At 34.3% G+C, this 18720-nt stretch overlaps 2 protein-coding genes across 10 annotated transcripts in view; one reads left to right on the top strand and one right to left on the bottom strand.

Moving 5' to 3' along the window:
* The window catches only part of flt4 (fms related receptor tyrosine kinase 4), a 141185-nt gene extending 127509 nt beyond the window's left edge, over positions 1-13676 (top strand). For all 8 annotated transcript variants that reach the window (XM_073921140.1, XM_009307792.5, XM_017358976.4 and 5 more), the window contains 6 exons: positions 936-1035; positions 1164-1269; positions 5671-5783; positions 9746-9866; positions 13041-13126; positions 13201-13676. In XM_073921140.1, the coding sequence (XP_073777241.1) occupies positions 936-1035; positions 1164-1269; positions 5671-5783; positions 9746-9866; positions 13041-13126; positions 13201-13426 (752 nt within the window). In that variant the 3' untranslated portion in view covers positions 13427-13676. The remainder of the gene's footprint in view (positions 1-935; positions 1036-1163; positions 1270-5670; positions 5784-9745; positions 9867-13040; positions 13127-13200) is intronic.
* A 1915-nt stretch (positions 13677-15591) lies between these two features.
* The window catches only part of ergic1 (endoplasmic reticulum-golgi intermediate compartment 1), a 46184-nt gene continuing 43055 nt past the window's right edge, over positions 15592-18720 (bottom strand). Inside the window, exon 10 of one of the 2 annotated variants that reach the window (XM_073921557.1) lies at positions 15592-18255. In XM_073921557.1, coding sequence (XP_073777658.1) covers positions 18148-18255 — 108 coding nt within the window. In that variant the 3' untranslated portion in view covers positions 15592-18147. 2 annotated transcript variants of the gene reach the window in all.

Raw genomic sequence — 18720 nt, 5'->3', positions numbered from 1 at the left:
GATAAACATTACAAATATTACTCTAAAAAGTCAAGTCAGTTTTACTTTTTATAACTGCTTTAGACAATACAGGTTGTGAAAAAAATGTATTAAATCACTATTGACTGTTTAACAATTATATACTACCGTATGTAACTATTAAACTATTAACTAGAAAAGCCAAAATTCGCTTAAAATAAATATTTACCATTTTGATTGAATCAAAGTGGTTCATTTTAATTAAAGTAAAAAAAGTAAGTAAATATTTGTGTAAATAAATGAATAAGTACACTGTAAAAAATATTTGTTAATTAACCAACCCGGACAATATATCCCTTTAAACTATTAAAAATTTTCATAAAAATCACTTTTTCAAAATTTTCAAGGTTAAATGTTGTTAAAGGAAAGATCAAGGTCCCATAATGCAATTCAAAAATATAAATAAATGATTGAAAATAAAAAATAAACACATGAATCACAAAATAAAAAAAACTGCTAATTTACTGATAAATTGCAGAGTACAGTATTAAAATATTCAACGTCACAAAGGAAAAAGTTAATTATTTTACCATATATTTTGGATAATTACCTATTTATTTTACGTTTTTCACAGTATAAATTGGAATTGAGTTTATTTATGATGCATTCATCATATTTGCATGTTCTTGTCATCTAAAAGATTGACAGCTCCTGCACTAAAATATAAATGTTGAAACTATTTTAGCAAAATAGACTTATATACTATATACTACTATAAACAATATACACTATTTCATATTTCTTAAATGATTAAAAAGTTAAGTGAACAACATTGATTTAAAATGTATATATTTGTTTATTTGTTCTAATATTTACCATTTGTAACACTTTACTATGTTTTGTATTTATATTTAATTCCATTTATGTCCAACTTCAGAGTGTTTTATGCCAGACTGAATTGTATTGTATGCCATCAGGAGCGTCTCCATACCCCGGCATCCAGATTGATGAAGATTTCTGCAAACGACTCAAAGACGGTACCAGGATGAGAGCACCAGACAATGCGTCCCCTGAAATGTGAGCAAAGTCCTGATTGCATTACATGTGTGCATGTGTTTGACTGACGGCTAATCAGACTGATGACGTCAGCCGGTGATGAAACTCTGTGAGCTACGTGTTCATGTGTTGTCGATGTGTTCTGACAGATATGGCATCATGTTGGCCTGCTGGCAGGGCGAGCCCAGGGAGAGACCCACATTTCCAGCTCTGGTGGAGATACTTGGAGATCTACTGCAGGAAAACAGTCTACCAGTGAGAAGATGCACACACACACACACATTGTGAACATTACACAAACACTGGTATCTGGATGATAGCAAGACAGCCGTTTATTAGGTTAACACTTTATTTTGATGGTCCGTTTGTTTGTTTAATTCAAGTTACATTGCCACTAATTCTCATTAGATTATAAGTAGACTGTTAGGTTGGAGTTAGGGTTAATGTAAGTTGACATGTACTTGCAAAGTTTCTTGTAGTCAGTTAAATGTCTGTTGATGGCGCAGCATCAACAGATATTAAGCAGACAGTCTACTAATGCTCAAATGCACAATCAAGTGTTACCATTTGCTATACTGTATAATATAGGATTATAGTATATAATTCAATACTATAATATATCAGTGTCAGTGTCATAATATAAGCAGTGTCAGTGCTTAAATTGAGAGGGGATGCGGGGAGATGGTATCCCCACACAACGGTGTATGTAATATAAAACTTAACAGGCAAATTAAATATTAAAATTCTCTATTTCTGATCATTTATGACTATAAACATCGATGATTGACCAATCAGAAGTCAGTATTGTAATAAGGCGCCATGCACAAGCGCAATACTGTTCATTGCATCATTTTGTGCAGTTTTCTAAATGTCAAAAATGTTCTAAATATTTCTAAAAGAGCAGTTCAGATGCAACTTTTTACATCCTTTAAAAAGAAGAGAACAGAAGGTATGATATTTAGTTGTTGTTATTATTATTTATGTAACTGCATTTCAACTGCATTTTATGCATTTTTTTAAAATAAATGACATACAGTACATATATTTCTAGTCTACAAAGATTCCGTTTTCTCGAATTTGCTTTCAAACAGGGGTGCCTGAGAAAATTCCATATTCTATGCTAAAACATAAAACCACTTAGCTAACACATATTCTAATCTCATTTAAATCAGATAAATTGTTAATGGTTGTAATTTACAGTAGGCTATTTATTTAAAAAAATAATAATAATTATTATTATTATTATTATTATTATTATTATTAAGTAGGATATTGTTGTTGTTGTTTTTTTATAAGTCTTTTACTTTTACGACTGTGATGCATTCAAACCACTGCAGAAATGTTCTAACCAACCGGCCCATGTCATATACAGTAGACTACAGACACATTTTTTAATAAATAACCTACTATAAATTAAATGCATTAACCTATTCTATATATTTTTGTTTTCACAAGCTTTGGAGATGTAATGTTAATTACGCTTTTAAATAATAGGTTACCTAAAGCTTTCGACTTGAGCCACGGCTATATTCAGAATGGTATAAATGTTTTCAAAGTGTAAGAAGATTGCTAAAACTGAACTGTAAAAATACTTTGAAAGCAAATTACACCTAAGAGAGAGGACCTTAATGTGTTTTTTTTTAATCATTCAAAGTTTAAATGTTGGAATGTTCTAAATGAATAGGGCATAGGGGGGATAACTGGGAATCGAACACAGCCAGCAACTATGCTTTTAACTACAGCTCTAAAGGTGTAGTTGCAAGCGTAAAAATTTGCGACAAAGTTTACGAATGTTCGCTGGAATGATGGATTTGCAAAACAGTAAATGAACAAACTATATTTGTAACGACAGAACTTGTGACCTCAGTTGGCTAACGGTGGTTTTAGGAAATGCACCCCAGCTCAACTGCTGAACATCTCCATACCATGTTTTGTTTATGTAGGAATCTTAAGCTTTGATATGCGACAATGATTCAGTCGTACATTCAGAAAGGCATTTGTGAATGAATCAGCAATTCAAACAACTCAATTAAATGAACTATTCAGTGACAAAGACAGAGACTTGACTCCCCCTACTGGCGGTTTTAGTTTTAAATCTCATGACTAATTGATTTTTATTATTAATTTCAGTGCATTCATGTCATCTTCTACACCTTGTTAAACAATAACAAGGTGTAGGAGTAAAAGGAGCAATAAATAATCAGTAAATTTATCTAAATGCTAACTTTGTTTTGTTTTTTTTATGCCATCTTTGTTGTGTCACAAGGAATTTTGTTGATTTAATCTGACTGTAAGATATTCTTCCTGATAATATTTCAGTTTATATAAAAAAAACTCATATAGTTGGGGTCATAAGGTAAACAAAGTGTTGTAAATAAAAAGGTAAATTTATATTTAGTCAATCAAACAGTTGCTGGCAGTCAAAAACTATTTTCTTAAAAATCACATGCTTAAGATTGTTAATGGTTTGTGGTTATTTTAAAAAGCATTGTCTCAAATTAAAACATGCATTTAGACCTATTTTGTTATCATTGCGTGTATGTAGCTACAAGACACCACCCAAAAGTCTCTCCAACCCCCTCACACCCCGACCTCCTCCCCCCTACTTTAATTTTTTTTCTCAGTTCTGATTTTAGTATAATATACTATATATTATAATAAAGGTTTTATTGGTATACAAAGATGTCAATTGAGTACGTCTCGATTTTCAAATTTGTTTTTTAAATTCTATATCAGTGGTTTTCAACCTGTAAAACTCCCCTGGTGGGTCATACTGGTATTGCAGGGGGCCACCGTCTGTTATTAATGCAAATAATATTGTTAACATATGAAAAAATGGCTTGTTATAATCTGATGTATCATCATAATCATTAGATAATATTATGTAATAATCATAAATTATTACTGTTTGATTTCACTAATCAGTTTAATTCACTAATTTTAAATATAGCATGCATATGTCTGTCAATGGGTCCAGTGCTACAGTTCTCTGTTGGTTTTGACTGCTCGTCTGACCTAGAGACATGCACTCAATGCAGATTTGATTGGTGAATACTGATCTGGGCATTAAGATTGTGTAGGTTCTTCTGTACTCCCACATATAAATGGATATACAGTGGGAGAAAAAGTATTCAACTCTTCATGTTTTTTCCTGTAAATAATATTTCTGAAGGAGCTGTTGACATGGAATTAAACCAGATTTTGATAAAAACCCAAAACAATGCTCAAATAAAATTATATCTATAGAAATACACACAAAAAAATGTTATTTGTAATAATAATGTAATGACAAGGAGAAAGTACTGAACTACTGAAATGCATTTAATATTTTTGAATAAAAGTTTTTTTTGGTTGTGGCAGCTGAAAGACACCTCTCATATGAAGAATAAAGTCACATGAATTGCTGATTTTTTTGACAGACTTTAACATTGTGTAAAAATCTTAATGCTTCTGTGAGTCTTGTCTATCAAATCTTATCTTTAATTTGTATTTTCTATTGGATTCAAGTCAGGTGGTTGGCTGGGACATTTCTAGAGCTTAATTTTCTTTCTCTGAAAGCATTTGAGGATTTCCTTGGCTTTGTTTTGGATTGTTTTCTTGCTGAAATGTCCACCCTGGTTTCATCTTGATCGTCCTGCTAATGCAGATGTTGAACTGAAGCAGCTGATATTTACAAATGGCGAAGTGTAGAGGGTTGCTGAAGAACTACTGAGAGATTTCAGCTGCTGTCTGGGCTTTCACTGCCTTTCTACATCTCCCTTTCCTCGTGTGTTCAATACTTCTTTCCTGTGTCATTTCATTTTATTAACCATAACTTTATTTGTAAATTAATTAGAATAGTATTCTTTGAATATACGAATTTCTTTGGTTGTTACCAACATTTGTTGGAAATTTTAAGTCAACAGCACCTTTAGAAATATGTCTTCTGAGAAAAATAATGACGTGTTAAATACTTATTTCCCCCACTGTATGTAAAAAAAAAAAGGCAAATAAATTTCTGTAAATTATTTAACTTACAGAAGTAACAAGGATGCATTATTTAGGTCCTTTTACTCAGCCAGTGGCAAGTGATGAATCTTTGCATCCTTGCCTACTTGTTTCTGCGTGGTGGAAGTGTTTTGTTTACTCGAGTGTCGTGGTTTCTGTCACATTGGAATTTGTTCAAATCTAACACAAATGCTGCACAGGAGCAGGGCAAACCTGACCTGTTTATTTGGCTTTAGGTCAGTGGTTTGCTTGTCCCGGTGATCTGTACAGCAAGCTTTGTCTTTTCATAGTCGTATATCTAAAATGTTTCAAAAGAAAGCGTACCCTACGTAACATATCTCAGATTTTCAAAATGTAGACAGAACCATCTAGTTGATTAGTCCCCTGAAATGTGCAACCAAACGTTCTTAAAGCAACGTATTTTATGTTTTGCAATACTGTAGGCTCAAGCACATAATTCAAATGAGCCTGACCTCTAAACCTAAAGTACATACAGTATGCAGTGGTTTGAAATGACATTATATTATTTAAAACACAAACATGCTAAACTAATAAACCTTCACCTGAATTTTTTGGAACAAATATTTGTACTATTACATTCCTAATGGCCAATGGTACATGTTTTTGATTAACTGTAATCATGTGTGTGTGTGTGTGTGTTTTTTTTAGGAAATCCCGTTCAATGTGTCTCAGAGCTCAGAGGACGATGGCTTCTCACAAGCTTCTTCCAGACCACCATCACAAGAGGAGATCAGATTGGCCTGCAACACACTGCCAACACGGTACAGCAACATTTACATCACCTTACATTTACTTCTAGCCTTCTCAGCTATGTAAGCCGGATATGTGTTATTTGGAAAAGGAACAGTTTATGGAATCTTTAGACAAACTATATCTTTTTAGTCATGAGTGTCATATGTGATACATTAGGGTTTTATGGCTGATGTTGTTTTATATAAAAGAATATGCCGCAGATGGCCAAAATAATAAATGAAATTATGTTCATTAATGTTGAGTAAATCGGTAAGATCTAAATTTAAAATGCATCAGTTATAAATATCAGATATAATCCTCAATCATGTTTCGCTGTAAGATGACATTTTAGGGCTTAGTTATATAAGGCTACGTAGCTTTAAAAATATACACTGCAGTAATGCAAAGACTTGTTAAGATTAATTAAATGAATCTTCTTCAAAAGTCTGGCGTTTTTTATTTTATATTAACATTTTAATAGGATCTTCTAAAAGAAATATTCATAGATCATTATATTGAAATATTATTTATAATATAGACGTCATTCCCTGTCTTGTAGTTGCTAAAAAGGGTAAATGAGCAGTCTTTAGAGAGAGAGATTTTCATTAAGTAGAATTACATTTATGTATTAAACATTAATTAAATCTTAAAAACAATGAATTGAAAATATCTTACACATTTTTTGAGAATTGTGTGCAGATGTGTAATTGAGTTAAACATATCTGTAACATTAACAGTGTCTTAACTACATGCGATGTGAAACCTTGACATCTTTTTTTCATGTCAATCTGAGTTTTTGTGTAATTTAGAAAATAGTTTTATTTTTGTGACATTGCAGTAGGTACAACAGCATACATTACTATAACAATGATCTTTACTAGTACTGATTATGTGCATTATTCAGTGTAGAATGATTTTAATGTGAGTTTAAATACAATTTTGCATATTTGTAACCATATGGAAAAAACTGTAACAGATCGTTTAACTAGCATATAGTTTAAACATGAACATTAGAAATGAGAATCAACAACATCAGTCACATTTAGTATGTACTTTTAACAATGTCAGTGATGTTTAATATTCATTATAAACCTGTCTATTGCAGTTGAAGTGCAGTGCAATGTTCTATGCTTATGAATGGGTCTGTTATTTAAAGGGATAGTTCGCACAAAAATTGTAATCTTCCTTCAAATCTGTTTTGCATAGTATTTTTTTATTCCTACTATGGATGTTGGTGGCTGTTTTTTCAGACATTCTATAGAATATCTGTTTTGTGTTCAGAAATAAATAAATATTTAAAGTGTGAGAGATTTTAATTTTGGTTGAGCAATGCCTTTATTTTTTTTTCTGTGATATAGCATCTGGTATGGACAGACAATTTGTTTGTCATTGGAATCTTGCTGTATCTTTTCTGGTTAGGAGATGGTGTTATTATTCATATTTATATTTGAATAAAGTCTACAATAAAGCAGTCAGATTTACCTTAAAGACAACCCAGCAGACACGGGATGTCAACATGAAATCAGATTGAGCATTGTGGGGATTTTGCTTTTTGTTTGGAAATGAAAATTGGGTTGACATCAGAGCCTAATGTCAGGCCAACGTTATTGTCCAAGATGCAACCTAAAATCAACCAAATATCAATTCAATTCAATTCATCTTTATTTCTACAGTGCTTTTACAAAGTAGATTGTGTCAAAGTAGCTTAACATAGAAGTTCTAGTAAACTGCAATTGAAACTGTCAGTCCAGTTTTCAGAGTTAAAGTTCAGTTCAGTGTGGTTTAGTTGTCACTGCTGAAAGTCCAAACACTGAAGAGCAAATCCATTGATGTGCAACAGTGGCGAGGAGCAATATCAAGGTCTAATGATGTTAGCTTGACGTTGTGTGGATGTTAGCGCTATGATGTCTATCAGTCTTTGGATTTCGGTTGCCATACCTGACAAATAAATGTCAGAATTTGGTCACTTTTCAACACAACCTAAAATCAACCAAACTTCAACGTCATTTAACGTCATTATTGGACATCAAAATAACATTGTCCTTAGATGCTGGCTAGACATTAAATTTTGGTCACCTGTTGTCACAACCAAAATCTAACCTAATATTAATGTCTTATGAGGTTGTGTGCCTGCTGTGAATGAAACACTACAAAATATAATGCATTTACATTAGTGAGCATCTTGTTTACATGTTAGGACAAATATGGACTGGCACCTCAGGTATTGAGCCAGTGTGTAAACTTAGCACCAAATGGTTCTCAATTAGTAAGAAGTGCTGTAAGAGATGATTGTGTGGTCAAGAAAATGTGCATTTAGTCAAAGAATGTTTTCAGTTAAAGCTTATACCTCCTCTAAGTTTTACTTAAAGTAGTTGTCAACATTAATATTACCAAACTTAATGATATTGATTTCTTGTTTTATTAAACAAGGTTGTTTGATTGTATTCTAATTAAATGGTTATTGCTACTGTTGCTCCTACGATACTCATGCATTATGATATACACTTACTGGCCACTTTATTAGGTACACCTGTCCAACTGCTTGTTAACGCAAATTTCTAATCAGCCAATCACATGGCAGCAACTCAATGCTTTTATTCATGTAAACATAGTCAAGACAATCTGCTGCAGCTCAAACTGAGCATCAGAATGGAGAAGAAAGGTGATTTAAGTGACTTTGAATGTGGTTGTTGGTGCCAGACAGGCTGGTCTGAGGATTTTAGAAACTGCTGATCTACTGATTGGGTTTACAGAGAATGGTCCAAAAAAGAGAAAATATCCAGTGAGCGGCAGTTCTGTGGATGCAAATGCTTTGTTGATGCCAGAGGTTAGAGGAGAATGGCCAGACTGGTTCGAGCTGATAGAAAGGCAAGAGTAACTCAAATAACCACTAGTTACAACTGAGGCATGCAGAAGAGCATCTCTGAATGCACAACATGTCAAACCTTAGGCCTCATGTAGCAGAAGACCACATCAGGTGCCACTTCTGTCAGCTAAGAACAGGAAACTGAGGCTACAATTTGCACAGGCTCACCAAAACTGGACAATAGAAGATTGGAAAAATGTTGCCTGGTCTGATGGGTCTAGATTTATGCTGCAACATTTAGATGGTAGGGTCAAAATTTGGCATCAACAACATAAAAAAACATGGATCCATCCTGCTTTATATCAACGGTTCGGATTGATGGTGGTGGTGTAATGGTGTGGGTGGGGAATATTTTCTTGGCAGACTTTGGCCTTATTAATACCAATCGTGTTAATGCCATCCTACCTGTTGCTGACCATGTCTATCACTTTATGACCAGTGTACCCATCTTCTGATAGAGCGTAAATCATTTCAGACTTGTTTCTTGAACATGACTACGAGTTCACTGAGCTCGAATGGCCTCCATAGTCACCAGAGTCAATCTTATGGAACACCTTTGGGATGTGGTGGAACGGAAGATTCACATCATGTATGTGCAGCCGACAAATCTGCAGCAACTGCGTGATGCTGTCATGTCAATATGGATCTGAGGAATATGTCCAGTACTTTGTTGAATCGTTGCCATGAAGGATTGAAGGATTAAAGCAATTCTGAAAGCAAAATGAGGTCCAACCTGGTACTTATATATGTACCTAATAAAGTGGCCGGTGAAGGTATATTGACTGTTTTGTCTGGCAGTTGTATATGTGTTTGAATGTTGATCTGTCAGTTTTAGGCATATCATAGTAGCGATGTATAGTTTGTAGAAATGTTGCATAAGTTTGAAGCTTGTATATATTATGTATTGATTCATCATGTTATGTTTTCAGGGTGACTATTTTAGCATCAGTCCAGATGAAAAAGTCTGGCACATTGTACATGTTTTTGTATTATTGATGTGCATTGTCTCTGTCACATAAACCTGAAATGAAAGGAGCAAAAACATCTTGAGGGTTACATAACAGGATATTGCTGGACTCTTGACTGCACTTCTGTTGAATATATTCTTCTCTTGTCTCTGGCCAGATATTACAACTGCGTGCCGTTTGCTGGCTGTGTGATGGTCGGGCCCTCCAGCACATGTCATTCTCGAGTGAAGACCTTTGAGGAACTTCCTATGGAAATGACATCACACAAGACACAGCATGTACGTCGATTACGTCCTCCAGCATACATGTATACATTTATGTTATTGTCAGTGTTGGGGAAATTTACTTTTGAACAGGTAATCCCTAAAATTTAACTAGTCAAGTTACTTAGGCTGCGTCTGAAACCGCGTACTACTCAGTAGGTACTGCATTTGAATTTAAACTTACTACTCGGCCGTTAAAAAAGTAAGCTCTATACAGTATGAATGTGAAAAGTATGAATGGAATTCGGACCTACCTGTGTCAGTTGCGTTGCCTCACTTCCATTCATGAATTCTCTCGCAGGGCATTATAGGATAGCACAGCGTGCATGGGATGCGCACTTCAGAATCTCGCCGGAAGTAGTAAGTCATCTGGGTACTTCTCGCCTACTGATTTTCGAATTCTATGAATTCGGACATACTACTCGGCTCGCATACTGATTTTAGCGTACTATATAGTATGGAAGTATGCGGTTTCGGACACAGCCTTAGTTACTTTTTATGGTAAGTAATGTGTACTTTTGAGTTACTTTTGCGTTACTTTTTATTTCCTGGCTGAGGCTTGATCTCTTTCAAAACACGTTTTTCTTTCTTTCTTTTTAATAGAAGAGCTCTTCAATTAACAAAACACTGTATAACCTACACCTTCATTTACCTTCAAAAATTTACACATTTACACATAAAAAAATGTAGGATGTTATTTGAGAATTTCCTGACTCCAGAGCTCTACATGCCAAATAAACAGATTAATGAAAGTTTAAAGCAATGATTGCTACTTTTGTATTTTTTGTCTTTAGTAAAATCACTGTCAATCGAGACTATAATCCCCTTTTCCTTTTCTTTTATGTGTTCAAAATAATGAACACATTTTCTCATCGACAGCATGATTCATTAAGACTCATTTTACTTCAGCAATTTTTTAAAAAGCTAATTAACTGAACTAAAAAGTAACTGGCGTTCACTCATTGATTCATTTTCTTTTTGGCTTAGTCCCTTTATTAATCTGGGGTCGTCACAGTGGAATGAACCACCAAACCTATCCAGTACATGTTTTACACAGCGGATGCCCTTCCAGCTGCAACCCATCTCTGGGAAACGTCCATACACACTCATTCACACTCATACACTATGGACAATTTAGCCTACCCAATTCACCTGTACCGCATGTCTTTGGACTGTGGGGGAAACCTGAGCACCCAGAGGAAACCCACGCCAACACACATGCAAACTCCACACAGAAACGCTATCAGGTCCAGCCGGCAATTTGTGCTGCGAGGCAACAGTGCTAACATCATCGTGTCGCCCCACAACATTGTTTTTACTGACAAAACGCATCATATAAGTTTTTAAAGATACATGGATTATTTTTTGTTTGTTTGTAATTAACTAAAATAGTCACTTGTAAAAGCAGACCTGATGTGTTTATGAAAGATTTTATCATTTATTTTTAATTGACTAGTTGTAAATCATTGAACTATGCTTGAGACAGTTATGAGATTTGGCTCGAAATGTAAACAGTTTTTTAACAAGAGCTTCATGGAAGACAAGTAAAACCGTTTACTGCATTTTAATTGATGACTAAACTAATTATATTCAATTTGTCATGTGGGACAGTGAAAATGCAACATCATGTCATTTGTAAACACATCAGTATGGACAATAACCAGTGTTGGTTACCAAGTTATGTTATAATATTACTTTTCTAAGTAACGAGTAAAGTAATGCATCACTTAAAAGAAAAAAAAGTACAAATACTTGAGAAAACGTAACGCCAGTTACAATGATGCGGTAGTGCCATAGGTAGTGCTGTCACCTCACAGCAAGAAGGTCACTGGTTCGAGCCTTGGCTCAGTTGCCGTTTCCGTGTGGAGTTTGCATGTTCTCCCCGTGTTCGCATGGGTTTTCTCCGGGTGCTACGGTTTCCCCCACAGTCTAAAGACATGCGGTATAGGTGAACTGAATAAACTAAACTGTCCGTAATATATGTGTATGCATCTGAGAGTGTATGAGTGTTTCCTAGTACTGGGTTGTAGCTAGAAGTGCATATGCTATGTGCTGAACAGTTGGCAGTTCATTCCGCTGTGGCGACCCCAGATGAATTTGAGACTAAGCCAGGGATGGGCAAACTCAGTCCTGGAGGGCCGGTGACCTGCACAGTTTAGCTCCAACACTAATCAAACACACCTGAACAAGCTGATCAGTGTCTTCAAGATCACTAGAAATCTACAAGCAGGTGTGTTTGATTAGAGTTGGAGCTAAACTGTGCAGGACACCAGCCCTCCAGGACCAAGTTGGCCCACCCCTGGACTGAGCCAAAAAAAAAAATGAATGAATGAATGAACTTTCACATATTTACTTTTTGGAACCACTTGAAAATGATCGTTCTGTTGTCCTGTGGTGTCACAGCCCTATTTACTAAAAAAATGTCCAAGTCATAAAGACAAAACCTATATAATTATACAAAATAAAAAACACTACATGAAAATGTCCAACCATGAAGATAAACTGCTATATTATCAAGAGTTGATTTTCAGTATTTTTAAAAAATGAAATAAATGAGGGTGACGCAGTAGGTATTGCTGTTGCCTCACTGCAAGAAGGTTGCTGGTTTGAGTCTCGACTGGGTCAGTTGCCGTTTCTGTGTGGAGTTTGCATGTTCTCCCCATGTTCGCGTGGATTTCCTTCAGGTGCTCCTGTTTCCCTCACAGTCCAAAGACGTGGTACAGGTAAATTGGGTAGGCTAAATTGTCCGTAGTGTATGTATGTGAATGAGTGTGTATAGATGTTTCCCAGAGATGGGTTGCAGCTGAAAGGGCATCAGCTGTGTAAAACGTGCTGGATAAGTTGACGGTTCATTCCACTGTGGTGACTCCAGATTAATAAAGGGACTAAGCTGAAAAGAAAATGAATGAATGAAATAAATGATGATAAAGTTGGTGACCCCTTATATTTTCTTAAACAATAGTCTTCATACATAATCGATACAACATTTTTTTTCTTTAAAAAGATGAATACAGTAGTCAAAATCTGTAGTGGATTTTTTTTAATTGTCCAAAGACAAGAATAGATGTAGAATACTTTTACAACTCTGATAACTTATCCACTTATCCAATTTGTTATCCACTTCAAATGGTGAGTACTGTACACACTCACACAAACACACAGTCTCTAACAGTTACAGTGTTTCTACAGGACAGTCAGACAGACAGTGGGATGGTTTTGGCATCAGATGAACTGGAGAGGTTTGAACACAAGCACAGAGGAGCCATGTTGACACAGTAGGTGAAAACTTGATCATAAGAGTCATGAGTTATTCATAAGAGCAATATTAATCATTGTGTGAACTGTGCAGTGCGACGACGGGCCAAAGCACTGAGCGCCTCATCAGTTGTCCATCGGTGAGCAGCAGCGGCAGCGGTGGTGGTTTGCTCCGTCCAGTGTTCTTCACTCAACTCTCAGGCCAGACCTTCTACAACAACGAGTACGGTCATCTGTCAGAGGAGGGCGTCAGCGACTACTTCTCCTCCTCAGACCAGGCCGTTTATAAGGAAACCTGCCCGGCAACCTCCAACCTGTAACAAGACTGATTGGCCAGTCATATCCCAGTCCTGACCCCCCTCTCCCACTCACACTTACTGAACTGACTGTAGCTTTGTAAAATTCTCTCAGCAGCCACTGGGTGGCACCATTACATCAATTTCAAAACCAATAAAGTATTTTATCACTTTAGTTCCATATATCTTTATATAAAGAGTAAACAGCTTTTATTTGTACAAAATAATGAGAAATGAAGCAGAATGGAGAAAAAAAATAAAGGAATATATCTTATTTTGACTGGTGAGGTCTTAATATTTGATATTAAGTAGTTTTCAGATTGTGTTCAATTTTGAATGTATTAATGGATTTACAGATTCTTTTTTATTAGTGGAAACATTTTTATTAAACGAATGTATGAAGTAAAACAACTAAGAAAAGAAAAGCCTTTTATTAGATGTTTATTTACATTACTACACTGTAAAAAAAAAAAAGTGGGTTGCCACAACTTTGTAAGCTGAATTAACCATGAGTCCATTGAACATGATTAACCTAGTTTAATACGCATTTGCTGTCAGGACTAATTGATCATATAATTTCTTCAGTGTATTCAATGGTATGGTTTCACAATTCATGAAAAAATGTTTCTTGAAAGGACAAACATTTGAAATGTTATTTAATTATTTTATATTAGTACTATTTTTTTATAATACTTTTAAAAATTGTATTGTGCTATATTTTAAATGCATTTCATTCAACTATTTTATTCTCGCCTCAAAATATTTAAAACAATGGGCTAAAAAATAACTCAATTAAACAAAGTCTATAAACCATAAAACAGAGGCATCATAAGCACAACTAGGTCATTTTCTGTACGTGTATATAAACACACACACAAACACACAGCTATTTCAATGTCATGCACTCATGTTCCTTCACATAATTAACAGAACAGTCTTTGTTCAGTTGCAGAAGTCATGGGATAACGTTAGCCTTTAGAGTTCAGTGTTGAAAGAAAAAAAAAATCTTCCTGCACTTTGAAAAAAAAACAAAAAAATTGTTATTTCACACAGCTGGGGAGCCAGAAAACAACATAAAATAACAGAACATTAAATAACAGAAATTTCCTATAAAATAGCAGACATTAAATTAAAAAAATTATTGTAATTCAATTTGGCAGAAAATGTCATTTAACGTGTTATTTCACAGCAAACAGTAAAATCTGTTATTTTACAGTAAATTTGTTATTTAATAGCTGTTATTTTACAGTAAATCTTTGTAATTTAACATCCACTATTTTACAGTAAATTTCTGCAATTTAATGTCCACTATTTTACAGTAAATTTCTGTAATTTAACGTCCATAATTTTACAGCAAATTTATGTAATTTAACGTCCATTATTTTACAGTAAATTTCTCAACTGCCGGGAAAAAAAGAAAATATATATATATATATATATATATATATATATATATATATATATATATATTTTTTCTTTTTTTTTTTTTACAGTGTGCCTTAAATCTTTTAGTTGAATCAAATGAACTTTTCTAGTCATCTCAACTTCAATCAATAAAACTGACCGAGATATATTAAGTTAAACTTTATATAAATAGTAGCTGTAGTTGAAACCTGATTTACTTGTTAAAGTAACATAAAAACATTTGTTGTCATGACACTTTGTCATAATTTTTAGTGTACCAGAGATATGTGCTGCTGTGATGACTGTAAAAGTTTTGGACATACCACCAAATATTAAGGCTGTGCTCAAAGCAGCCATTATCAAATGAAATCAATGTTTTAGAAGTAAAAGAGATCAAGTGTTCAGATCTGTCGGCTGTTCTAATAACTTTGGCCACTACTATACATGTGTGTGCTGTCCTCCAAAGTTAAAATGCAGTCTCTATGCAAAATGCCTTTACCAATTTTTTTATTTTATTTTTTTTATGTTAGCTTGGCTTTTGTAATTACTGCAAATAGTACAAACTTGCTTTTACAAAATTGCACAAAACTGAATCTGGACAGTCACAAAACCTTTTCTAGACATTTACTCAGTTTTAACCAAATGAGTAATTACTGCACTTTGCCTTTGTAGTGTGGAATGTATGTTTGAAAAACACATTTTATTAGTAGAAATGGTTATAATCTGACAATTAGACTGAAAGAAAACAAATAATAACTGAAATAAGAAAACAACTTCACTCTTGATTTACATGTCCCCATAATTTATTTTTTCTCCTTTTTATTACATTATGGCAAACCTTTATTAACATTTTGAAGAAATGAAAGTAAAAAATAATTGGTAACCCAAATTTTGAAAAGACGTACAAAGAAGAACAAACATACAACAACGTAACTGGCTTTTGCTGTGGTTTAATCTAACCATGATAAACAAAGGTGCAACCAGGAAGTTGAGATCCACCATCAGATAAAAAACGAGAACAACAAAAATAAACTAAGCAGTTTCAGAGTCCTTAGATTAAAACAATAACAAACGACTGGTCAGGTTGAAATGTAGTGTTGTGGTTTCTGTTTCTTATTGAATGAAAATATACCCCAGTTGCCATGTCTACCGCAACAGCGCATCACAGATTCGAACCATTGTTTACTTTCATAAGGAACGGTCCAGTGTAACCAGCTCAACCAGATCTGCGGTCATAACACTGGCAGGAAATGATTCAAGATCTTTACGGCAGGGCTTGACGAGACATAAACAACACGTTTCCAGCATAATCTCCAAAACAATAAAGGATAACCAATAAACCATTATGGGCTGTGGAAATAAAAGTATCATTAAGCCACAAAATACCCTTGAATGATACGGAAATAAACTTAAAAACATTCCTTCAAGATAACCTTTAGGATACAAAAAAATACAAAAACATTCATAAACTTCCCTTCAGTTGAACACTTTAAAAGTGAATACAATAAACCAAAATAGAGGCCTGTAATCAGAAAGCCACTCGAGTGCAAGAAAACCCAATGTACCATGGAAAAACAGAGAATACACACTGCATAACAAAAACACTGCTTTAAATGATGTACAAGTTAATCTCATGAAACACTTAACTCACAAATATATATATATATATATATATATATATATATATATATATATATATATATATATATATATATATATATATCGTGGAGGAAATAAATCTAATGTAACAACTTTAAAACTGTGTTGGTGTTTTTATGAAAATGTACAACATTTAACTAGGATATTCAATCTGACTGTCAACAATAAAAAAAAACATTAAAACCTATTAAAAACTGCAAATGATAAAGGCGATACTACTCTGATGTGTTTAAAATCTGCCTAATAAAATGAGAATTGGGTTTAGGGGTACAACGTATTAAGCGATTAGTTGACTTCACTTAAAAAAGCTGCTGCCTTAAAAATTATTAAGCAAATAAATAATGTGCATATTTAAATTAAGTCAACATATAAAATTTAGACAACTTAAAAATTCCTAGTGTCAATGGGTTTACTCACTTTAAGCAAAATCAACTAATCCCTTTTTACAGTTTATGATTTAAATCCCGGACGAGCCCCCGTTTTTGTTAAACAGCAAAAGAGTTTAACTGTTAACTATAAACAATCTACACTACACTTTAAAAATATCTGTTCATCTCCCTGACTCATGGGTGCAGTGCATTTATTTTCACTTTCGAATTGCATTATGGGACCTTGATTTCTGCTCTGACAACATTAGAGGGAAAAAGATTCACTTTAAAGTGACTTTTATTGAGGTTTTTAGTAGTTTGAAATGATATATTATTGGAGTTTTTGACATAAATTAAGAGTAATGAGCTGCCGGTACATTTTCTGTAGTTTTACAGATTTATTTTGTATATATATTTATTCTTATGCAATATATAGTTTCAAAACTACTACACAAAAATGACACGTTAATTTAAGGTGACATAGTTACACATACACCATGTACTTACTATTGTAATTATAATGAATTATGCCAAATAAAAAGTCATTCTAAACCCAAGTATATAGTAAGTACATGCAACTAATTCATATTACTCAATAGTCAAATGTGTAGTGTAGTGTCTATATCACTTAAAAAAACCAAAATGTTAATAAAATACACTTATGATTTCATTTTTAACATCAGATGTCAGCAGATCAGACATCAAAATACCAAAACACAATTCAGATGTGTAAATAAACTGACAAAATAAGTGAAACTAAAACACTTTTCATTATTAATTACAGCCAACATGAAAATACTTTAGATTAAAAAAATTTCGTGTTTCATTTTATGGTGCAATATTCTTTAAGAGGTTTCATGAGATTAACCCTTTAATGCTGTTCAGTCCCAATGAGGGTAAAAATCAACCCAATGTAGAGGAATTCTGTTCAAGCGGATTCACACTGACCTCTCAAAATCACACTACGCCACTTGTAACACTAAACAGTATTAAAAGAGAAAAGCCAGGTGTCCTTCCTACGAGTAAAAAAAACAGGTTCTTTCCACAGCAGTTCTCTAAACGCAAGGCTGCATTAAGAAGTGCAGATGAATTTGGCATGGCAGTGAAATAAGGAAACCACCTTCCTCCACCAAATGAAAGCTCTGGAATTATTCACATTAAATGTGACTCTGAATGAGCGCACAGAAAAAGCCATCTGGGATGACGCAACATTATTCTGGTTGTGGTTGGTATGGGTCATAACGGGGTGTGAAGATGAGTGGACAGAGGTTTGGCTGGCATAAATAAAAGGCGTGATTGACATGCAAATACAATTCATGACATTTTGCCAATCTGGATTTTCTTCCAGGCCTCAGAGGCTGTGAAGATGCAGGAGTCGATGATACCGGCCACGGTGAACGTCCCGCCAATGATGGCACAGATCTGATGATGGAGAGAAAGACACGGTCGATGTAAATCATTAGAATTAGTCAGGTCAATGTTTATTTATACGTCTAACAAAGTGCTGTACAAGCATACACCATTTACAATAATAAGAATAATAGAGTCTTTAAAACAATGCTCTCAGGGTGCTTTAACACCTACACTTTTGTTTCGGAACGTATCTTGTTTGCCCAGTTAGCGCGGTTCGTTTGGCATATGTGAACAGGGTAATCGCGCTCTGTTCTGCGCCAAAGTAATCGCTCCAAAATCGCTTGAATGAGGTGGTCTCGGCTCGATTGAAACGAACCCTGGAGCGGTTCGATTGCAGTGAGAAAGCGATCCGATCCGAGCGCGGTTATATCACAGTGTTTTATGGATATGTAATAGGCTTACGGCTATATGAAGAGATAATTATGAATAGGGCGGGAAGTTTCGCGAGTCTACCGATGCCCGCAAACGAGTGAT

Source organism: Danio rerio, chromosome 14 (genome assembly GCF_049306965.1).
Source record: "Danio rerio strain Tuebingen ecotype United States chromosome 14, GRCz12tu, whole genome shotgun sequence".
NCBI classification, from domain to species: domain Eukaryota; kingdom Metazoa; phylum Chordata; class Actinopteri; order Cypriniformes; family Danionidae; genus Danio; species Danio rerio.
This window is presented reverse-complemented; position numbering and strand designations above follow the sequence as displayed.